Below are 25,041 nucleotides of genomic sequence, written 5' to 3'. Positions count from 1 at the left end.
TGGCCCGATCTATGGCCTAGCTTGGCCCAAGGCTCGGCTCGTGGACCAGCCCAACCTGCAACATAGTATGAGACCTTCTGGGCTTGAGTCGTCGACCGTGTCGAGCTGACCCCCTGAAGTATTCCAGGGGTGGGAAGCACAACACAGCCCGCCAAAAGCATGGGCCACGCACGGGCCATGTTGTGTTGTGTCGTGTCGGACCGACCTGATTTACATCTCTAGTGTTTTTTTTTTTAATTTTATGTATTAACCTACAAACTTTTGAATTTACTTTTGTGCTTGAGTTTCTTACAGTCTTGCTTCAAGTAGGCAAAACAAAATATTAGAGTCACAACTTACAAGTTAGAACTTAAAAGAACTAGGGGAATAGCCCCTATTTTAGACCAAGAAAAGAAAAGAACCTAAGAAGAAGAAGGGGGTGGGGCCCCTGTTTTAGATCAAGAAAACCTAGGGAACAAATACTAAAATAAAAGAAGAAAATGAAGAAGAAAAATAGGGGGCGAAGCCCCGTTCTATTTATCTATTTTTTGGTTTTATGAATTTTTATTATTAAAATTGGATAAAATTATTCAAGTAACCAATCAATTTTAAATCTTTTGAACTTTCATCTCTCCTCATTATCACTCTCTTATCTTTCTCATTAAATCCTTTGATTATCTCTCCTCATTAATCATTCCATTAATGATTAAGAAGAGTTCGATCCTATCAAGACAAAAATCAAGATCAAGAAGAGTTCGATCCTAACAGTTTAGAGATCTATCACAATTTTTCTTCCCTAGTTATTCTACAATTTCTAGATGTACTATAAATATTGTTAATTCCAAGCTAATAGACACTTCAGTTTTTTGCCACCTTTTCTCTCTCCTCTAGAGATTTACGTTTAGCTTCGCTAGAAGCTGGTGTTCGCCCGGTGCTTGCATAGCCAGCCCGCTTTTCATTGCTTCCACGCTACGTCAGGTGGTATCAGAGCAGGGAGTTTGCCCAGTCAGATGGCCAATCAAGACGGTAGCAGTCGCAACCCACCCCGTGACGGAGATCAGGGGTTACAAGCTGTTTGGAGAGCAATCGAAGAGGAGCGCATGGCCATACGTAACATCGAGCAGCAGTTGGCAGAGATGGCTGAACAACTACGGACCTTGTTACGGGAGGTTGTTCCACAGAACCGGGAAAATCCACATCCAATCGAAGGAGACGACCACGACAGACCACCCGTCAACACTGCATCCCGACATCCAGTTTTCGATGATGAAAGTGACGACAAGTTAGAGTTCGGTGCTGCTCCAGTTATTCCCGGCAACAGCAGAAACAACAGGAATTGGCGCAACCCAGGTAATTTCAATACCCGCTAGAATAATGATGAATTTCAATAGAAGGAACAAATTCACTGGTAGTCGGTCTGTATTTGAAGTTTATGAACATCAAAAACCATGCTGGTTTGCTCCAAATCTACCACCCATTAGCACATTTGACCTCCTCTTGAGACGATCAAACTTTCACAACCACATGCTATAACCAAATTTAAATTCAATGACCTACAAGTGTGAAGTGTAATTAGGAGAATGCTCCAATAAAAAGCTCAACACCTCAGACCCTTAACTAAAGCTATATGAAGTTAGTTAATAAATCCAATTACAATATTGCACTTTGTCAAGGGCCATTTCCTCTGTTAAATTATGAGTTCTCAACTCTTTCCTCACTACCTAAACCCATACCCTCTGTTAACTTCTTGTTAGTTAAGGATAGCCATTTAAAAAAGGGCACCTTGGAGGTTGAAGCTTAAGGTTACAACTGTCTCCATGATAAGTGCTGGGAGGGTTTTCCTGTGGCTGCTTAAGCATAAAACACCATAAACGCCAATGTACAAAGAGATTCTGTACAATCATCAACAGGAAATCAAGTATGACCAAAAAAATCTATAGACAATGAAGTATGACAGTGCTCTCTGCTAATTAAACATTTTGCCGATAGCCAGTCCCTAATCAGACCACAAGGCAAAGTCAACGACTGTTTCTTCTGAACACTTTTTCTGATAAAAATTTCAAGAACTCGTTTCGGACCAAATCACCCAAAAAATTGCTAGTGGGATCACAGCCCAGGTTGCCCTTCCAATCTTGCCTGCCATAATTAGGCTTGCCCATATCCATTTATAGGATTACTATACTGAGAAACATAGAGTAGATAGGCTTCTGATCAAGTTCATCTTTGATATCTTGTTGAGAATCTCCTCTATGTAAACAGTTTGAGCAACACACCAGGTGTAGAATTTCTATACATTATCCACACAGACCAGATGATGGAGTGGAGCAGGATCCAATCAATAGAATGACAAACTAGAAAAATATGGATTTATGCTGAGAAACATAGAGTAGATAGGCTTCTGATCAAGTTCATCTTTGATATCTTGTTGAGAATCTCCTCTATGTAAACAGTTTGAGCAACACACCAGGTGTAGAATTTCTATACATTATCCACACAGACCAGATGATGGAGTGGAGCAGGATCCAATCAATAGAATGACAAACTAGAAAAATATGGAGAGAGAGAGAGAGAGAGTCTCTGTTTATTCAGTTTTGAGTTAACAAGGATTAAGATACACAATTAAGTTTACAACCTGGCATAACCCAAGCAGTTCTCATACCAGTGTATGCAAATCACTTGTACAGTAGTACATTACCTACTTTCTACTACTGGATGGATTTACTCTTTTAACCACTCTACAACACCCTTGCTCAATTGACTCCTGCCACACTATACAAACAACTAGTTTAATTTTAAAATTAAAGAATGTTATATGGGAAGGTTAAGTTTGAATTTTGGCATAAGAGAAACAGTTTTCAGATCAGAGTATATACGCCACATGTGGGAAGGTTAAGTTCGGAACATAACATAAGAGAAAATGGTGTTAATATCAGAGTACATACACCACAACATCATATGAGTTGCACACCACTACCTTGTTTATGTTGCTGGATAAACTTGGTATTTCAATGATTATACAACATCCCTGTTTACTCCTACCACTGTCAAGACATATTGGTTTAATGCCTTTTACTTTCTTACAATATTGGATTTTTATAGTTCGTCATGTGTGAAAAAGCACATCTCCCTCTATGTCAAAGTTACATGGGCTAAAATAGCCAAAAGGAGACTGATTAGGAACTCACTGCCACGGTAAAAAAAAGGAAGGGGAAGGATATTATTCTCTTCTATAAGGTAACATACTCTCTGAGAAGCAATCACTGTTTTGACAACAATAACCATGCAAACACACAATCATACTGTCATAGAAAAAAACATTACCATCACATCATTAGATAAAATAAAAAGCAAAGAATACTTGAATCATTACATGTGTTCTGTAAAGGAAAAGATGAATTTCTTGAACATTCTTTGAGCTGTAAAGTACAACTAGTAAGTTAAAGGCAGTGTTTACATAAAATATCTATCAAACTTGAATTTCATTTACGGTTGTTATGACAAGCAAAAAGAAGCTCGATGCCAAAAAAAAATTCAATGTTTCAGATGCTTTTCATGTCACTGTGGTGGAAAGTTGAACAAGTCACAAGCTAGGACTTATGGGAAATGAAAAATCATAGAACTCAAAATAGCTCATCTTCAACCCTACATTTTGACTGCTACATGTTGTGCTGAGCTTTTCTTCACAACTCCTCTAGCACACAACTCATTCAATAATTTACTATCAAAATTTGACCCGAGATCTTTTATGTTTTTGGTTCATTAAGCTACACAATGGGGGTAGCCCATTCCCAATAGCTCTTTCGGGTTCAATATTAATAATTTTTATCTAAAAATAATTAAAAATCCAAAAATAATACATGTGTGGGTTGTGCTCAATTTGGTTCAGTCTAATTATGAATGTCAAATTGCTCTTAGGGGTGAAACTTAGGGGGTTGGGTCAAGTTGAGGATCGACCAAAGCTCAATATGAAGTCTCAAACCTCGATCTTAGGCTTAGATTAATTTAATTATGACTACAACCTAACTTTATATATTTACTAATATTTAAGTAACATTTACAAAAAAAAAAAACTATAACATTTAATTAATAATAAAGTAAAATAAATAAAATAAAACACAAATGGATAATATAGAAAAAATAATTATTTTATTAAGTAATTAGTAGTAATTTATTTATTTTTGTTAAAAGTTATTAATATAATTAATCCAAAGTACTAATTTTTTTGTAGCAAATTATAATAATAAGGATTCATTATTTTAAACACCATTGCACTCCTTCCTTATAATAGTTATCATTTTTTGTTGTTTTACTTATTCTTGACAAATCCCATGCTTCACACGGGTCCCCGCTAGTACTAAACTAAAAGAAGAACATGGAGAAGAAAAGAAGGGTCAGAGCCCTTGTTTCATACACCAATGATGAGAAAAAAAAGGTGAAAATGCAATAAAATTTAGAACAAAAGAAGGGGCAGAGCCCCTATTTTAATCCAATAAAATGATTCAAAATGTTTTGGGAAAAAGATACAAAAACAAAGAGGAAAAAATGGGGTGTAACCACTATTTCAAATCACCAAAAAGAAGAGCTCGCCTTGACTTAGAGGGCTATGTTGTGAACGATGAACGGTTCTTGTTCTCCCTTCCTCACAACAAAAACATGATAACATGCAACATATTCTATTATAAAAACTAAGACCAACCAATGGAATATTATATATTATATATTTGTTTTTAAGTAGGGTAAATTGCATATTAGTACCCTATACTTTGGGCCTTTGTATCACTTTGGTACCCAAATTTCAAAATGTGCAATTCCAATACCTAAACTCCCAAAATGTCACAGTTTAGTCCAAAATCATTAATTGTTAAATTATTAGTGATTAAGTCATTTCTTACTACTACCAATGTCCTTTTAGGTCTACCTCAAGCTCTTTTATCCCTTTCAATTTGTAACAAAACAATTATTATAATTGGTGCAATTATTGGTCTTCTATGCACATGCCCAAACCATCCTAATATACTTTTTCTCATTTTATCACCTATTGGAATTATTGCTAAGCTCCTATGGATAACTTCATTTTTAATCATTTACGTTCTATAGTATTTCCATTCATCCATCTTTGTATTTACATTTTTGCCACATTCATTTTCTAGACATTTTTTTTATTGCTAATACTGTACTTCATACAACATAGTTGGCCTTACAACTGTTTTATACAATTTTTTTTTTTAATCCAAGTGTATTTGCCTATCACATAAAAATTTAAATGCACCCCTCCTCAATCTCTCTCTTAATATGAATTATTGGACCAAGTATTGAGTTATGTCTCCTATCCCGAATGTATCTTGATTTATATTCCTATTATTCTTAAATTTACATGTCATGTATTATATTTTATTTCTATTTATTTTAAAGCTTCTTGTTTCTAAAGCATTGGTACAAGTTTAATTTTACATTTAGTTTTTCTTTAGTTTCATAGATTAAACCAATATCATCGACAAATAACATGCGCAGTCAAAATTGATTCCAGAAAAAAAAATTGCCATTAAAAAATTAATAAACACGAATGAAAAACGTACAATTACGTTGCAATAGTTGTATTGATTTTCTTGCGAAAGCTACAATGGGAAGGCCGCGCACGTACAAGGAATCGCCAGTTTCAACTTTCAAATACCTCGGCAAAAACTCAACAAAATCTAGGCGCCTTTCAGTAGTTTTGGTTTTACTTGGGTGGCCGACGAAAAGGCCCCGCCCAACAAGCGAGTCGAGCCGAAAAAGGATTACGCTTTTAAGCTCCTTTCATACCTGATTCTTTTGATTTTCTTGCAATTTGCAACAACAACGGGTTCATGACTCATTAATGATAGTACTGTGGGTGACGGTGTGAATGTGTGATACAACTGGCGTCAGATGTCCCAAGAGAGAAACTGACTAATTTATAATCTCGAGCTGATCTTTCCGTCTCATTCTCTCACAAGCGACCATGCGATAGGCCGATGGCCAGCGAGGTTTGACTTTCAAACGACTTAGAGGTTAGAGCATTGGCAGTATAAGTTGGACTTGGAGGGTTGGAGCTTAATAGCAAGATAGACAACCCCAGCTATTCAGAATATTCTCCGGCCCCCTTCCCTCACCCTCCATCTCCTTCTCTGTCTCCGTCTCATTCCCCATGGGAACTGTACAAACAGAGCTGCCTGAATCGCCCAAAGAAATAGTTGACGAAGATGAGCTCTCCCCGATCGAACAAGTGCGCTTAACGGTGACCAACACCGACGATCCAACCCTCCCCGTCTGGACCTTCCGGATGTGGTTCCTGGGTTTGATATCATGCGCACTGTTGTCATTCCTCAACCAATTCTTCGCCTACCGAACGGAGCCCCTCATCATAACCCAGATCACCGTTCAGGTGGCTACCCTCCCAATCGGCCGCTTCATGGCTTCTGTCCTACCGCGCACCAAATTCCGCTTACCAGGTTTTGGGTCGACGGAATTCTCTCTGAATCCGGGACCATTTAACATGAAGGAACATGTTCTCATCTCCATATTCGCTAATGCTGGGAGCGCTTTTGGGAGTGGATACGCCTATGCCGTCGGCATTGTCAACATTATAAAGGCTTTCTACCGGAAAAACATCTCCTTCTTGGCCGGATGGATACTTGTAATAACCACTCAGGTCTGTGATTTCGGCATTTCTTTTTCTCTTCCTCCCTTCACTTCTGGTTGTTCTTCTATTATTTTATTTTATTTTATTTTTTGCTTCATGGGGTCTCTACTCCGACGAGTCAGAGAACCTAGTAGCAAGCACAAGGCACGATACATGATAGACGTAGACCCCCCCCCCCCCCCCCCCCCCCCTCCCCCTTCCATGATTAATTTGTTTTTCTCTTTAATCTTTTTAACCTCGTTTGACCATTCAGATCCAACAAAAAAAAGGTCACTTTGTTGATAGCTACTTTTGCGGTAAATGATAGTATTAATTAAAGATGATGGTTGTATTGCTTCAAGATGACTTCAGGATATTGCTTCGATGACAAGGTCATTATGGCGAAAGGTTATTCGTTATCTTATCATCAATGTCAGTTTATAGATAACACCTGCCATCGTTAACATGCATAAGTCTGCATTTTATATATTTCTTACTACAGTGCTTGCGCTAAAATTGATTTCAATAAATATGAATCCGGATTTGCCCTTCGCACTAGCGTTCATCGCATACACCCGTCTCACAGCTCGTTGCAGCAATACATTGAAAACATCTCCCATAAAGGTGTTTCTAATGTGCAGCTTCAATTGCTGTAGAATTGGTGTAAGGAATGAACTGTGAAGAGCAAATCTGGATCACAATCATATAATTAGTATTTATAAATTTACAAGTAACAATAAAGGAGGCGTAATTTGTGATTTATAAGTCAACCTGCAAGTAAATGGGGGGTTGTGTTTGTAAACGACTAAACGCCCCATAACCATAAACTAAGGAGGTCCAGACAAATAAAAGTGGACTGGTGTGTGTCATCTAAAAAGGAGATCAATTCCCACACGTTAATCGTTAATATGAATTTCTTTTGCATGATGAACAAAGTCTATTATTGCTTATTACACATGTGTGTACGAATGTGTGGGATGTTTCATCAATACGCTAATGACTAATGAGTAATGGCCATTGCGATTTGCAGGTATTAGGATACGGTTGGGCTGGACTTCTAAGGAAGTATGTGGTTGAACCAGCACATATGTGGTGGCCCAGTACTCTCGTTCAGGTCTCCCTGTTCCGGTATGTACATACATGCACTTTCTCAATCTTTTTGTAGTTGATTACTTAACCAAACTCCAGACTTTAAATCATTAAATGTGATTATAGAAATAGGGTTGTGGCTGCCAAGGGGTCAGACAGACCCAACTGAAGCGTATTAAATTGACCCAATTATATAATTGGGGGTGTTCCCGTCTGGATCTGCATTGTATGTCCCAATCATAGTTGACTTGGTTGTTCTCAATCGATAAGATCTAGACGCCAATTGCATATATAAATTATATAGATGTGCATATCAGCATATTGCGAATATAACCCCAGTATGATACCTATCTTTTTCAGGGTATACTTTAATATTATCGTATTATCATGCCCAAATATGTTAACCCAATAAATGAGTGGTTTTACTGTCAAATTAAGTAAAACTGTCAATATATGATCTAATCAGGTCAGACCTGACAGTTTCAATTATACGATCAGCTCTAAATCATTATTACAGGGTTTAATTTGTAACTGTTTTGTTTGCGACTAGTTTACCATGACCTAAAGCACCAGTAATCGTTGATAGCTCAATGTTTTAATAATAGTAAAGAGAGCGGATGGAATTTATCGGCAATTGTTTTCTAAATTGAAGTTGCAATAATGTGAAGTTGTATGAATTCGAAACTGGAAATTGAAAGAATATGGAGGAATGAGTCATGCCACTTGGTCACTCTCCTTAAAATTGTATTTGTCCCTTATAGTGCAGTCAGGTGATCGCAAATTGGTCGCCAAGATAAAACAACCCACAAGTCACCGGTAGGCATGCACTTGCTTACCAAACCTCCGTGAACCACTGAAAATTGATGCTCAGATTTCTCAAAAACAAAAAAAAAAAAACAAAAATGTCAGAAAAATGGTGTGTGTACTAGGTCGGCCATCACCCTTTTATAGATTGGTCTCAGACCCGAATTGACACAAATGTGTCCTTTCAGACATGAGCCTCTTCAGAACAGTGCACATGTTCGAAGAGGCACAAGGAGGAGGAAGAGACACGAAAAAAGAAAACAATTTATTTTAAAATTAAATTTGAATTTGAAGAGACGTTTTAAAATTGAAAAGGTGTAATTTGGATACAACAAAATGATTTAATGCATCACCCTCACCCACACCCGCACCCGTGCCCCGGTTTGGCTCAGCACACGCGTGTGAAAAACACCCCCAAGCCCCCCTCATATGAATAGAATATCTATAGTCCTCTCCTCTTATGGGTCTATACCCTTAGAGAGAGCAAAACTATAAATATACTCCACTAACACTCCTTTCCCAAACAATGTGGGACAATGAATCATTCAAGGGAAGAAATGACAAAAAACAAGAGAGGGAGAAGAGAGATTCTTATAAATTTGAATCTCCCTCCAACACTCAACCATGACAAGATTCTCTACGATAAAAGTAAAAACTTGGGCACACACAAACCAGGAAATCCCACCATGCATTAGGAATATTTCCCTATAAATTTAATATAAATGGACAGTAGATATTTCTAATGTGATGTTGAACTTTTGTTTATAAGAAATCCAGCCTCACAATAGCCGGTAGGGTAAGGGATTGATGTATCGTTTTTTTTCCTGTTTTGAAAAATTAATTAAAAGTTTTCTGAAACAATCAAAGATAAATCTACGATGTCAGAAACGTACGCTATCTTATGAGCTTTGAACAAAAAAAAAACAGTAAGAACTGTAAGGTTCAGTTTTGGAAGGAGTACAAAAACAAATTTATAAAATGCAAAATCTTGTATTTTGTATTATTTTGTATGTATTTATATAGTACATATTTATATTTATACTTCTTCCAAACTGAGCCTAAAGGGCAAATCTATGAACGTAGGAAATAAGCATTTTCTACAAATGAGTACTTTTAGTATAAAAAAAAAAACAGAAAAATTAGGCACATGATTCATTTTCCTGTTGAATATCCTTTTTCAAAGAATTTATTTGCCCCAAAGAAACTTAATCTAAGCATTGACCTAAAAATATCCACGTCAAAGTCCACCTTTAGGGCACTACCCATTCATACCTACATGTTTTATATGATGAAAAAGCACCCCATGTTTTAGCTTTTGCCAGTAGTCACAATCAGCGGTGGTTTATTTTTCTATTCACGAGGGATATGAGTAGGGCTGTTAATGGAATTTGAAAGTTTGATACTTGATTTGGCTCTGAATCAAAGTTTGATACTTGAAAGTTTGATACTTTATTTCACCAAAAAAAAAAAGAAGTTTGGCTCTGAATCTAGTTATGATGATAGAATTTATATCTAATTAATAACAGGATTGGATGCAGATTTTTTTCTAAATTTTTCAAAATTTTGGGCATTTTAAACAGAATAAGATGGTTGTGAATTAAATCTGAATCTAACATACTGCAGATTTAGAGATGTCATAATTGGATCCAATCAGTATACAGACTTAGATATGAGCATTAGGAGTGTTCACAGTTTGGTTAACTGTCGATTCATTTTGTTTGTTTTTAAGTTTTTATATTTATAATATGTATTATAAATAAATATATAATAAAAATACTAGGAATACATATAAAATATTATATTATAAATAATAAATAATATTTTATATATTATAAATATATATAATGCATATGAAAAATATACAATATACATATATATATATATATATATATATATATAGACCCACACTGGTCAGTTCAATTAACTGCCTATTTTTTTTTATATTGGTTAAATGAAATCGAACTAGTACCTCTAATTTTTCAAAAATATTGAATCAAAATCGAATCGACTGATTTGATTAATCAGAATTTTCTGTTCAATCTTTGTCGATTTGATTTGGTTTTCAGTTTTTTATGATTAACCCCTAAAGGGCATATGGTTAAGTTATTCGTAAAAAAGAAATTAAATGTGCCCAAATAACTTTCCATAGAAATTAAATCTAGTATACATGTAAGATGCAATTATATCCTTCCACAACCTTTGGACAACCAAGTGACCAACCATGGGGCCAACCCATAATCCCACACAGTATACTGTTATAGAGCCATGCTGAGAACATTAAAATTGGATCGAACAAAATAAAAGGTAAAAGAGAAACCATTTCGTTGGAACTAAGACTCCTTTTGGTATGTGGATGGGAAGGAAAAAATGGGATATTTTGGAACTTCCCTTGCTATGTTTGATTTGTGGGATGCTATGAGATGGGATGGGAAAAAGATGGGATCATAGGTTCCAATTTTGGGTTGTGGAATTCTACCATTTTGATGGGAAACAATTGGGAATTGAGGGGGAAATCTGTTTAATGAAAAAAAAAAAAAACACCTCCCTTATAGTATTTCTAAGAGTTAATATTAGACCTATGACCCATGAATAAATTATTAATTATGTAATAATATTAATAAAATAATTTAATTAAAATGATTAATAGCTACATTGAAACAAATGATTAAAATAATTTGATAATTAATTAACTATTTATTAATACTAATTAATAATTCATAATAAAATACTAAATCATAAAAATAACATTAATTAATTAATAATTAACAATTAGTTAATTAAATAATTATTTGCTAGTTAATAATTAATTAATAGTAACATATAAAATAGCAAAAGTATTACTAATTACCTAATTAAATAATTAATTAATGATTGTTATTAGTATCGATTTTCAACTATTTTCCCTTTTGCATGTTGCAACCAAACAATGAAACATGAAGAGTTTCCACCATGTATATAATTTATTGGAGCCCTAAATTTAGGATTTAGGATTGAATAACGGTTTACGGGTATCGGATTTAGGTGAAACCAATCTGATTACAAGCCTATTGAGTAGGGTGGTCACAAGCCGAGCTCTTGAATAGTTACATACATACACACATACATATAATAATAATAATAATAATAATAATAATAATAATAATAATAATAATAATAATAATAATAATAATAATAATAATAATAATAATAATAATAATAATAATAATAAAAATAAAAATATTGTATATATAATATTTTTATCTTTATATATAATAATAACTAATTATTATAATTATTAAATTTTTAAATATCAAATAAAAAACATTTTTATATAATTTTTTAAGTTTTATAAAACATTTTTCTCAAGTCAAGCTCGAGCTCAAGGTTCTAGCTCAAACTTGAGCCTCATACTACCTTGACGAGCCGAGCTCGAATAGCTAGTTATTCGGCTTAGCTTGGCTCGAATCCACCCCTACTATTGAGTATTATATTTTAGGGATGTGGCATGGTTACCTGTAAGTGTAGGAGTTTTAATCATTCCATGACCCTTTCGGCAATTATGGAGACACCCACAAATAACGCTAGCCCAACAAATTTAAAAATACACCCAAGGTTTAAAAAATCATTACGGCTGATACGTATCATATCGGCCCGATATGCCCTTACAGGGGTTGTATTGGGTCAGAGCCTAGTTCAGAGGGTAGCCAGGACTTAAATCGGCCCCTCTGAACCAAAATTGGAAAAAAAAAAAAAACTGGAAGTTAAAAAAAAAGCCGATACTGACCGATACGCCCATACTTTGAACCTTGTACACACCTTATTTTATTTTATCTTTTTGACAAACACACACCTTATAGACTATACGGTCTATACCACAGTAATAACTCTCTTGTGTTCATACTAAGTCCAGAAAACGGTTGCCAAGGAAATCAAATCGAATCAAATGTTACGAGCATGTCACCCTCCAAATGAGAATAATAGGTCTAAAGATGTTACTACTTCAAAAGAATCGAGAGCAAAATAGATCTTGAATTTGAGCTTTGAATCGACCGATGGTTGTTAATCTAGAGGCCTATTTTCGTGTTCAAAGTCCAAATGTCCAACCCATCAGTCAAAATATCGTGACCCACTTCTTTTTATTTTTACCAACCCTGGGAAGTGGGAAGAAAATACCATTACCGGTAAATTTTTTCATGCTGATTTATCTTTAAAGTGTTTTCAGAAATGTATTTATCTTGTTTTCATAATGATTATTTTATCCATAAAAATCTATTATTAAGTATATGCTTTGGTTCTGTTTATTTTATTTGTTTGACATCGGTTTATGACAATTAGACATCACTAGGCTCCACATCAGAATAACAGTGAAAAACATTTAACCATTTGTGAAAGCTTTGAAAAATAATTTTCCCAAACAATAGGTGTGCATAAAAACTGAAAGTCCACTTTTATCATTCTCAATGCATACATAAAAACAAGAGAGTAGAACTGCTGAAATGATGCCTATATGGCAGCATTTATTGAATAAACGCAGACAGAACCAAACATCCTGTAAAAAATGCATTTTTGTTCCACCAAAATATTAGACAACTATTTCTTAAAGAAAGTTATTTATTTACCTTGGAGAAAAATACTTTCCCATTACCCAAGTAAATATGAAAAAAGAAGACGTGATTCCCCCTCATGTGTTTTCGCCTTTTTGTGGTGAAAAGTTTCATTTTCCCTGTCAGTTTCATAGTTTAAACTTTAAACTACTTAAATCTGGAAAATATCACGCCCATTTTACTGAGACAGATACAACCTAAATGCATAAGCCAGATAGATAGATCCTGAACACAACGATCTTTCTCATTCGGTCATGTGTGTAAGTAATGCAGTCAATCCGCACTGTAAGACAAACCTCTGGGTTGACCATGTGTTTCGGTGCCCTTTTATCGGTGTTACTGTCATTGTACTAGTTGAGTTAAAATCTTTTTCTTGATTTTAATGTACCCTGATATTAGAGAGACTGTGAGAGCAACTGAATATTAAGCCAAGTATTTTACCACTGCAGGGCCTTGCATGAGAAGGATGAAGAACGCATGTCAAGGGGGAAGTTCTTCTTGATTGCACTAATTTGTAGCTTTTCCTGGTACGCAATCCCAGGCTACCTCTTCCCAACTTTGACGAGCATCTCATGGGTCTGTTGGGCATTTTCCAAGTCAGTCACAGCCCAGCAGCTCGGTTCAGGGATGAAGGGTCTGGGATTAGGGGCGTTAACACTCGATTGGTCTGCCGTAGCTTCGTTCCTGTTCAGCCCCCTCATTTCCCCTTTCTTTGCAATTGCCAACGTCTTTGTTGGATATGTAATGGTCATGTACGTGGCAATCCCCATAGCGTATTGGGGGTTGGACTTGTACAAAGCCAAGACATTTCCCATCTTCTCCTCCCACTTGTTCACAGTCCAGGGTGGGAAGTACAATATAACCGCCATTGTAAACGATAAATTCGAGTTGGATATCCCAAATTATGAGGAGCAAGGACGAATCTATCTAAGCACATTCTTCGCTTTGACATACGGCTTTGGTTTTGCCACCATTGCATCTACACTCACTCATGTAGGATTCTTCTATGGAAGGTAATGTCTTCTTATTCTTTTATTTGTTGTGTTCTCTATGCATCCAAATAAGCCCTTCAGATGTTGAACTAGATTGAACAAACAGGGAGATCTATGAACGATTTCGTGCCTCATATAAGGGCAAGGTGGACATTCACACAAGATTGATGAGCAAGTACAAGAACATACCTGAATGGTGGTTCCATCTTCTACTCGTGGTGACAGTGGCAGTATCCTTTGTACTCTGTATCTTCTTGAAAGATCAAGTTCAGATGCCATGGTGGGGACTCCTTTTTGCTGCTGCACTTGCCTTCATTTTCACCCTTCCTATAAGTGTTATCACTGCAACAACAAATCAGGTAATCAAATTAAACTCACCCCTCCCCTTCCTTTCTATATTTCTCTGCAGTAGAAAATTTCTGATTTACTTTTTTAGATAATCTAAATATATTGTAAGATACCAGCTAAGAATTATAAACAAATTAGCTAGAGCCCAGTATTCCCTCTTCTAGTAATAAAGTTGAAGGCAAACATCTGTTGCAGTCAAATAGAAATTTTTAGCATTTCACCATCTTTCCTATTATGTACTGGAAACAAAGGTATAATTTTTTTTTTCTCATACTCAGTATTAAGCTTTTTTAGTAAGATACCCAGTATTAAGTTAATGTGGATGTCATTTGTAGTGGTTTTGCTTATCATGCTAGAACAAACTTGGATTAAAACCAAGCCAAATAAGAAAGGTTGAAGATGAGAAGAAACTTCATTCTCACTCATGGAATATTTCTGCTGTACAAATCCTTATATACAAAAAACTGTTGTAACTAACCTGCCAACTCATGCAACAGTTCATGCAGGGAATAATTCTAGAATATGGACAACTCATTAGCTAAAAACTAACTATGAGCTATGCTAGGCTAAGATAAGGTACATCATATACAATATACATATCATAACATCCCCCCCTCAAGTTGGTACTTGGTGAAAATCAACCATGCCCAACTTGGATAGCAAATAAGAAAATTGCGGACTGGAGAGGCCTTTAGTAAAGATGTCAGCCACCTGGTGCTTCGTTGAAACATGTTGAAGATTGATAAAACCCTTCTTGAAGTTATCTCGGACTAAGTGACAGTCGATATCGAGATGTTCGGTGCGTTCGTGGAAGACAGGGTTTGCTGCAATATGCATGGCAGCTTGGTTATCACACCAGAGAGTGAGTGGCAGCTGAAGAGAAATACGAAAATCAGCAAGAATGTATGAAATCCAAAGCAATTCGCAAACAGTGGAAGCCAAGCTGTGATACTCTGCCTCTGCTGATGTCTAGCCTACTGAGGCTTCTGCTCTGTGGACAAGAAGCCCAGTCTGAATCTGAATATGCTTCCACAACAAGAGAGTTATTTGCTGGATAAAAAAGACTTGTTGATGGACATCCCTTTAAGTATCGAAGAAGATGAATGGCAACATCCCAGTGAGGTTGACATGGAGAATTAACGTGTTGATTGAGTTGCTATACAACAAAGGTGATGTCTGGCCTACTGAGGCTTAAATAAAGTAGTCGACCAACTAGTCTTCGATACTTGTCAGGTTCAGCAAGTGGTGTCCCTTTATCAGCAAATAATTTTTGGCCTTTAGGAAATGGAGTGGAAGTTGGCTTTGCCCCAAGTAATCCTGCATCAGTTATGATATCCAAAATATATTTTCGTTGACAGATGTAAGTACTAGTATTTCCTCTTGCAATTTCAAGTCCAAGGAAATACTTGGCATGTCCCAAGTCCTTGATGGTAAAAGTAGCATCTAGGAAACTTTTGACATCAAGAATTTTATCTTCACATGTTCCAGTAATAAGGACATCGTCCACATAAACAATGAGTGCCAGGAAATATGCACTGTTGGCTCTTAGATGCTAGACATATTAGCTAAAAAGGATAAATATGCACTGTTGAAACAAGAAGATTTAATAAAAGGAAAAGTTGGAGGTGAATATTGGGCATGGTCGTGTGATATCTGAGACCTTTGAAACTGATCAAAAATTCTGGCAGTAGGCAATGTGCTAGCAGTAGCCATATTTGTTACAAAGTCATTGAGCCAAATTGGTTTCTGTTTAAGCCTAGTGCTATGCCTAGGAACCAAGGTTGATTGGGTAGGGCTTTGATCAGGTGCAATAGGAGAAGGTGGAATTGGCTCAATATCATTTTGTTTTGAAATTTCAGGAGTGAGATCATTTAGTTGAATTTCTGGTTCTGTGGGTTGATCAAGCTGAGGAGTATTAAGTATATCATCTGTTTCTGTCACAATTGGAAGGGGTAATGCATCGGTGTGTTCTAAAGACTTGCTAAAAGGGAATATAGATTCATCAAAGACAATGTCCCTAGTAACATAGGCTTTATGTAATTCAACATCATATGCTTGAAAAGCCTTTTGACCTTGACTGTAGCTAATAAAAATACATTTGAAACTCCTTTTCAAACTTATCCTTATGAGGAGAAGTATTTGCTACATAACACAAACATCCAAACACTCTTGAGTGTTTGTAATCCAGTTTCTTGTTATGTAAAATCTCAAAAGGTGTTTTCCATCCTAAAATAGAACTAGGAAGTCTATTTATGATGTGTGTAGCCATTAAAATTGAATGGCCCCAAAATTTCTTGGGCAAATTTGATAGAAAAATCAAAGAGCGTGCCACTTGAAGTAAATGTTTGTGCTTTCTTTCTACTATCCCATTCTGTTGGGGTGTATATGCACAACTCTTTTGATGCAAAATCCCATTATCAAGTAAAACCTTTTGAAATTCTTTGTTGACAAATTTTGTGCCATTGTCTGTCCTTACAGACTTTATTCTTTTCTCAAATTAAGTGGTAACCATAGTATGAAAATTAATAAAAACAGCGAGTGTGTGCATTTTATTTGACAATAAATAGGTCCATGTTGCCCTGCTGAAATCATCTACAATTGTTAGCACATAGCGTGCACCAGATAAGGAAGGTTGTCTGTAAGGTCCCCATAAATCCAAGTGTATTAACTCAAAAGGTGTTGATGTGTGAATACTGCTAAGATTAAAAGGAAGTCTATATTATTTTGATTTGTAGCAAATATCACACACAGGTAAAGGATGATTCATGGTTTTCTTACACTGATCTAGATGTTTTAAAGCAACAACTGATGCATGCCCAAGCCTTTTGTGCCAGAGAGATAAAGGTAAACAAGATGATGTATTAGCAAATAAAGAACCAAAATTGTCAAATACATCATGTTTAGGAATCTTAGTTTCAGTCTGCAAAACAGAAATTGCCTTTGGTTTACAATGATCTTCAAAATGATCAAAACAAAACTTGTCTAGAATATATAAGTTTCCTACTAGCTTGCCTACAACCAAGATCTTCTCAGTCCATTGGTCCTACAATATACACTGGTTAGGCTTAAAAATGAATTTGATATTTGCTGATTTAGCAAGCTTGTTAACAGAAAGCAAGTTGAACTTGAAGGTTGGAATATGTAAAACTTTTGTTAAGTTCAATCTGGAATTCAAAGGCACATTTCCAATATGTTTAACAAATTGAATGGTTCCATCTGGTAAGTAAACAAGCATGATTTGTTTTACTGGTTTGGGGTTTTCAATCAATTTGATATCAGTGCACATGTGGTTTGAAGCACCTGTGTCTATAATCCAGGTTCCAGATTTCAATAGTAAGTTAGCATTAAAGCAGAAGCCAAGGCAAATTCATAAGAAAAAGTGTTACCTGCAAAATCATTGAGATGAGCAAAATTGACATGTACTCCACTTTCTGCTGTCATTTTGCCTTTCAGTAATTTCATTAGTTCTTGTTGTACCAGATTAGCAATAGCACTCTGTTTGTCTGAATTTTTGTCCTCACTGTCATCCTCAATATCCAGTGGAGTATCCACCATGTTAGCCACATTTCTACCTGACCCTTTCCCTCCTTTCAAATCCTTATGCCAATCCGGGTAGCCATGTAATTTAAAACAAGTTTCCTTAACATGACCATTCATGTTATAGTGACTGCAATGCTTATTGGCCTTGTCTACTCTTTTACTGTTCCCTCTTCCACTGCCCTCTTCTTTCTTAACAGATTCCATCCCTTCTTTCTTGTAGAATTTAGTTTTAGCCAACAAAGCATTTGATTCAATATTGTCATTGTAAGAACCATGAACTTCCCTTTGTTTTTCAACACGTAAGACCATTGAATAAGCTTTGTTAATAGAAGGAAGTGGATCCATAACTAAAATCTGATTTCTGATATTATCATAGGTATCGTTTAAACCCATTAAGAATTGCATCAGTTTATTAAAACCATTAATTTCAGAAACAGATCTTGCAGCTCCACAGGTGCATATAGGAGAGGGCATAAGGCATGCTAATTCATCCCACAGCTTATGTAACTTAGTATAATATTTCACAATAGACATAGTACCTTGAGAGATTGTGCTGATTTCCCTTTGAATCTGATAGAGTAATGACCCATTTGATTCTCCAAATCTCTCTTTGATTACTTCCCAGAGTTCCTTTGCTGTTGTGGTGTATAAGAAGGCTTCAACAATTTCTTTAGAGATGGATTTAAGTATCCATGAAGTCACCATGCAATTCACTCTGTTCCACTGAGCTAATTCTGGTGCTCCTTCAAGTTTAACACATTCCCCTGTTACAAAACCCAGTTTAAGCTTGCATCCAAAGCTATCTTCATCGACCTGCTCCATGCAAGATAATTATTTCCATTTAACAAAGCAGTTACCAGGACCATTCCTGGATGATCCGAACTCTACAACACAAGTGGATCTCCATTGTTGCCATATAAGAGCTCCCTTGTAGCTCCAGCAGTAGTATTTGCAACCCGAGCCACAGGAGTAAGAGTAATTTCTTGCTCCTCTTCCATCGTTCGTTACCACTAGTAAGTAAAAAAAACTTGAAAGAAATCAATATCAGATCGAGAGCTCTGATGCCATGAACAAACTTGGATTAAAACCAAGCCAAATAAGAAAGGTTGAAGATGAGAAGAAACTTCATTCTCACTCATGGAATATTTCTGCTGTACAAATCCTTATATACAGAAAACTGTTGTAACTAACCTGTCAGCTCATGCAGGGAATAATTCTAGAATATGGACAGCCCATTAGCTAAAAACTAACTCTCTAACTATGAGCTATGCTAGGCTAAGATAAGGTACATCATATAAATATACACATCATAACAGCTATACAAGTGGATAACACTTTTACATACAAACTTTTCAATATCCTTGAATTTTCATAGTATGTTTTACGCTTCTATCAACAGCTGAGATTTTTTAAGTCAAATAAGCCTTATCCCAACTGTATGGAGTCTACAAAAATCCTGTTTTCCCGTTCAATTTTATCAACTGCCATAATTCTTTTTGTTACTCTTTTACTATACTGATTTTCTCCTTTTTTTTTATTTTGTTACCCTCATGAAGTGAAATGGAATTCTTTAATACAGTCATGAAGACAGAAATTTGCAACTCAATTTTTTTTTCTGAATTAATTTTACACCATACAAGACGTGAAAGAAAAGATAATGAAAATCTTTATAGTAATTGGGATGTTTCAAGTTGGATGCAGACCTACTATGTAGGGCAAATATAGAAGTAAAAATAGTCTATACAACATGACCAAAAAAATTTGTCTATGTGTGTAAAGATACTATTATGTTCATTAATGTCTTAGCTTTGGAATTGAAATCCGTCATTAAACTCAACCAGGTGATTAATGTATAAATGATTGATTAGTAATTAGGATAAGCTCTACTTTGTCAAATTAAGTAAGAATATCGGTATTGAAGTCTTGACATGGAAAAACAATTTACGACATGAAAAAATAAGAACAGTCCAGCTTTTGGGTACTGAAGAATCTCTATGGTTCATATATTTAGAACTCTGCATGAAAACACTACTTACAATTTTAAGCACCCCACAATTTATTCAAAATGTAATCTTTTTTATATTTGCTTGTCAATACCTTCCTACAATGGTAAGTGGAATCACTGATGTACTTGAGTTTTCTTTGCAGACACCAGGGTTAAACATCATCACAGAGTATGTCATGGGAATTATATATCCAGGAAGACCAATTGCCAATGTCTGCTTCAAAACCTATGGATATATGAGCATGGCTCAAGCTGTTTCCTTCCTCAGTGATTTCAAGCTGGGTCATTACATGAAAATCCCACCAAGGTCAATGTTCATAGTTCAGGTACCTTTTCTCCTTTTTAGCCTAATTATAATAGAATCTGAGAATGTTAAAGCTCTAGGATGCTCCACACCTTGTTCTAAAATGAACAACATGCTCTTGTAACACAATATTATCCTCTGAGTACTTATTTAAAATTTTATACTTCAATACATTCACCAATTTAAATTAGAAAATATATACTAATATCTGGAACACCTTCCCTGAAAGTAAATTGAGTACATAATTTACAGTTGTCCTGTATGGCTAGCATTCAGGGTCAGGGTGGGCAAGAATTCTAGCTCAGTGGCCTGTCCTGAACCTGACTTGGTCCAGCTCGGTTGCTAGTCCTAAGGGTGCAAGTGGAGTACCCAATTCGCATAAGCAGTTGCAAGCTTGCTTACACACCTTCTAAATATGCGGTGCCCAAGCAGTTGCAAACTACCCAATTGATAATGTTCAACAGATTCTTTCAACCCACTAATGTCCAGACGTCAATATGCACCCTACTTCTTTTGTATTTTTCTCAAGAACAGGAACTTGTTTTATCTGCTTGGCAAAGATTAATATCATATATTTTTCATCTTACAGTTTTATTGGTATATATTAGTATATTTTCTAATGTTGTTGCCTTTCACTGGATCCTCCTATTCAGCTTATTGGGACCATCATAGCTGGAACTATCAACCTTGGTGTGGCTTGGTGGCTTCTGGACTCGATTGAGAACATATGCCAAGACGACCTCCTTCCTCCAAACAGTCCTTGGACATGCCCAGGTGATCGTGTCTTCTTTGATGCATCTGTCATCTGGGGTTTGGTGGGACCTAAACGGATCTTTGGGACTCTTGGAAATTATGGAGCCCTCAATTGGTTCTTCCTTGGAGGTGCACTGGGCCCAGTCTTAGTCTGGCTCTTGCACAAAGCATTCCCAAAGCAATCTTGGATCCCACTGATCAACCTTCCAGTCCTCCTAGGCGCAACAGCCATGATGCCACCAGCAACAGCACTGAACTACAATGCATGGATCATAGTAGGGACAATTTTCAACTTTTTTGTTTTCCGATACCGGAAACAATGGTGGCAGAGGTACAACTATATCCTTTCAGCAGCCCTAGATGCAGGGGTTGCTTTTATGGGGGTGCTAATATATTTCTCTTTAACAATGGAGAACAGAGATTTGAATTGGTGGGGTACTGATGGTGAACACTGTCCATTGGCTACCTGTCCAACAGCTAAGGGTGTCGTGGTTGAAGGATGTCCTGCATATTAGTAACATTTTACGCTGTCCATGTATACAGGTTTCAATTTAAGAAATTTAACAGTCTAGTTCCCTAAGTGGGTTGGATGTGGTGCTTGAAGAATCTCCTGCCTATTAATTCACACTTTATGGTGCACGCATATACAAGTTTCAATGTAAGAAGTTTAACAGTCCGGTTCCCAAAGAGGGTTCCATGTTTGATAAGTGGTTCTTTATATAAGATTGTACTTGTATACTGTTTTAGAAAAGGGTTATATGTATATGGGGGCTGGAATCTAATGTCCACATTTCCCCTTTTGCTCAACTTTGCAATTCTCTAACCATCCAAGTTTTCACATCATCCACATCACTGTTAGAACTTTAACAGCACAGCTTCCTGCTATCCAAATATTCAAAGCAAAAACACATCAATCATATATCTAAGATGATATTTTCGATTTAATCTTACGTCTGATTTCTGAACCATCTGATGATGTTGTTCAATCGTCTAAGTTGTAAATGTTGAAAATTATTGTGACAGACTGTTCAATAAGTGTCGTACCCCTTGGAATGATGACGCAACCACATAATATACATAGTCATATATATGCTCTGGCACAGTTCACCAGGCAACTAGATTCGAGAAACTGGTTTCGGATAAATGATCTTGACAAGTTAGGAATCTCACTTGGGCAGCATACTCGGTGGCTAGAAGGGGTGTGTCTAACTATGTGCCGCTCCCTCCCCCAATCTATTGATGGGTTAAGTGCTATTCCAATGTCCATCAATCTTGACAAGTGGCCAAACTAAGCCCTGCTTTGGGCCTTCTTACAATTGGAATAATGAAGTTTCCAATAGCTAGCTATCAATCACAAAACAGTGGGAAAAAGAGAAAGAAGCCTCCATTGGCTAGAATTATTCAGCTAGCAACATTGTGTGGACATAGCTATCGGGGCTTGGAGGTAAACATATGGTCAATTGAAAACAAGAAAGCCCCTTAATTAAATGGCTCCACCCCAACAAATAAATAGATGGATGCAACCATGATGAGATTGCTTTCATTTAAGCGTCATGGGTGTTCCAGGCCAGTCTTTGTTCCTTCCCTTCTTTTCCTTCTATAATGAATCTTAATTTGTGAGAAAAAATAAAGGTGATGAAAAAGCCTCCAAGAAAATTTGATAACAAGAGCCCTCTTATTGATAGACATCTAGATCGTTATGTAAGTTTAGAGAACTAAATACTTTGTTAACAAAATTCAGGTAAGATTGCCATGAAGACAAAATGCGATCTTGGAATCATCACAAATTCACGATTCAATATTTGCAGTGAATAATAAAAATAGGAGATCAACAAAATTTTCTGAATAGAGGCATCGGAGGAAAAAGCTTAAAAAAATAATAATAATAATAGACAAAAAGGGTAAATGGCTGAAACCTCTTTGATGTTTTTGGCTGTTGCTGAAACCTCCTTTGAATCGTTTTTTTCTTTTTTTTTTTTTTTTTTAGAAATCAGTCTCAGTAGTAACTGCATGGGTATTTTGAACATTTTTATGGCTTTATTAGAGGATTTTAATAGAGGGAATCTACTTGCAACTATATCAAAAAATTCAGGGGAAGTGATTACAATTACCAAACTTCAGGGGAGGTTTCAGCAATGCTCATAAACTTCAGGGGAGAAGAGGTTCTATTAATTTACCCAACAACCAAAAAAAAAGAACAAACTATATACCGATCCACGATGGTCTCAACCAAGTCATGGAGCTCTCTCAAGAGTCAGAAATCTAAAACACTACCATATTATTATCCTATCTAACGTGCGTGAAGGATAATCCATTTAAGCTAGAGTGATATTGAAAAACATAAAGAAATTACTAGATCACAATACAGATCAATGAAGAAAGTGTTACAAACGATGCTCAAATAATCATTAGGAGACTCAGACTGTTATCTTCATTACACGCTTATGTTATCAAAGGCATATAGATTGGAGACGCAATTCACTAAGTCTTTTGTTAAGTTCTTTAACGTAGTTCCATCCTCAAAGACCTCCAATTTCATTGTTTACTAAATTTCCAACTTGCCCCTGTTTCAAGAAGATAAAGAAGCAATGGTATCAAAACCACAGAAATTACTTCTACTTGGAGACTCGGTCTCTGCAAGATTATTATAGATCGAGGTAATTACACTTTTCAATGTGGATATAAAATGCATGTTGTTTCTCTGGATAATCTTCTGGTTGATGAATTTCGGCCAGCGCAGATTTAATATGATGAAACATTATATTATCCTAACTGTAACATTGGGTTTGGTTTGAAGGAAAAAGTAGGAAAAGGTAAGAAAACCTTTCAAACCTTGATTTCTCTGCATTTTCCTTCTTTTCCCTACTTATTCCTTCAAAGTTCAAACCAAACATAACCTAAGTGACAGGAACCAAATGAACCAACTACATTCTAGTATTTAATTCTTTTCCAGCTTTGCCTGGTTCCAACCGGTGAAAGAAAGGGGAAAGAATGAAGTAAGTAAGCTAACCGGCATAAGTTGTGAACTTGTGATAAGCTGATAGCATCAGCTCAAATCCTTTCTCTCCATGGAGATCGAGAAGGTAATACGTCTCCAAACCCTCGAATGCAAATGCGCAAGCCTAACAAAGAAAAATGAAGTCAGTTAAGCAGAATTTGACGGAAAAGGGAAAATAAAGGAGAAAGGCAATTGTCACAAATTGGATAAGAAGGTATGAAACCTGAGAATCTCAACGGGGCATAGTAGAGACGAAAGAATAGAGGTGCAAAAGCATCAGAGAAAGACGGAATGGTCGTTCAGCACGAGCTCGAAAAATCTCTGGAGAGAGCGTTATCGAAACCTTGTGAATTCCACAATTACTCTTGAAGGAAGTGCCCCATTCTTCGCGATCTGTAAACTGTAATAATAAGTTAATAACTGATAAATACAACAACTGAATCGAGAGACCAACTCCAGGACTCCGTTCGTTGTAAGCGGCGGGAACGCACTTCTCTCACTTTCGTAAATCGCGGCACGCGGCAAAAAAGGCAAGTAACTCGGCACTTAACACAGCGTACCAAGGGTATAAACGCCAAAGGGAAGGGACCAGTAGGCCCGAGCTCCCTACAAGGAACCCGAACTCCCTAGCAAGAGGCCCGAGCTCCCTACTTAGTGGTCAAACTCCCTACAAGGAACTCGAACTCCCTAGCAAGGGGCCCGAGCTCCATACTTAGTGATCGAACTCCCTGCAGGGTGCCCGAACTCCCCACTCAGTGATCGAACTCCCTGCAGGGTGCCCGAGCCCCCTACTTAGTGGTCGAACTCCCTGCGAGGAGCCCGAACTCTCCCTTTGACCCCGAGTCGCACAAAGCAGAGACCCGAACTGGCCCGTCTTATGACAGCTCGGGGCCCCCCTTATCCGGACTCGAGACTTTTACCTCACGCACCGCTCCAGGCACTTCGCTTCCGGAGCATTGAACTAGACGAACCACGCCGTACCTGACACCGAAGGAGTCCGTATCCA

The 25,041-nt window shown here is 36.6% G+C and overlaps 2 protein-coding genes across 9 annotated transcripts; one reads left to right on the top strand and one right to left on the bottom strand.

Moving 5' to 3' along the window:
• The first annotated feature begins 5,944 nt into the window (after nt 1-5,944).
• Nucleotides 5,945-21,844, top strand: LOC104595552 (oligopeptide transporter 4-like). Of its 2 annotated transcripts, XM_019197495.2 has the most exons (7): nt 6,512-6,649; nt 6,894-7,027; nt 7,650-7,747; nt 13,545-14,108; nt 14,194-14,446; nt 20,124-20,306; nt 20,938-21,844. In XM_019197495.2, the coding sequence occupies exons 2-7, from the start codon at nt 7,004-7,006 to the stop codon at nt 21,550-21,552; spliced, it is 1,737 nt and encodes a 578-aa protein (XP_019053040.1). In that variant the 5' UTR covers nt 6,512-6,649; nt 6,894-7,003; the 3' UTR covers nt 21,553-21,844. The 2 variants fall into 2 exon arrangements, with proteins under 2 accessions (XP_010254620.1, XP_019053040.1); XM_010256318.3 differs by lacking the exon at nt 6,894-7,027 and having other exon boundaries at nt 5,945-6,649.
• Nucleotides 14,290-24,559, bottom strand: LOC104595553 (uncharacterized). 7 transcript variants are annotated; one of them, XR_016076282.1, is made up of 5 exons: nt 24,259-24,559; nt 24,048-24,159; nt 17,822-19,002; nt 15,147-15,752; nt 14,292-14,429 (listed from the first exon to the last, which is right to left on the bottom strand). XR_016076282.1 is itself a non-coding variant. In XM_088887827.1 (5 exons), exons 3-5 carry the CDS (start codon nt 18,795-18,797, stop codon nt 14,427-14,429), a joined length of 1,092 nt encoding a protein of 363 aa, XP_088743953.1. In that variant the 5' UTR covers nt 18,798-18,985; nt 24,048-24,159; nt 24,259-24,559; the 3' UTR covers nt 14,292-14,426. The 7 variants fall into 7 exon arrangements, 1 of the variants encoding a protein (XP_088743953.1); XR_734904.2 differs by having other exon boundaries at nt 17,822-18,985; XR_016076283.1 differs by having other exon boundaries at nt 17,822-18,739.
• Nucleotides 24,560-25,041: the final 482 nt, after the last annotated feature.

Source organism: Nelumbo nucifera, chromosome 5 (assembly GCF_055504915.1).
Source record: "Nelumbo nucifera cultivar China Antique chromosome 5, China Antique-T2T, whole genome shotgun sequence".
NCBI classification, from domain to species: Eukaryota; Viridiplantae; Streptophyta; class Magnoliopsida; order Proteales; family Nelumbonaceae; genus Nelumbo; species Nelumbo nucifera.
The sequence above is the reverse complement of the archived record's forward strand: the minus strand, read 5'-3'. Positions and strand labels throughout refer to the sequence as shown.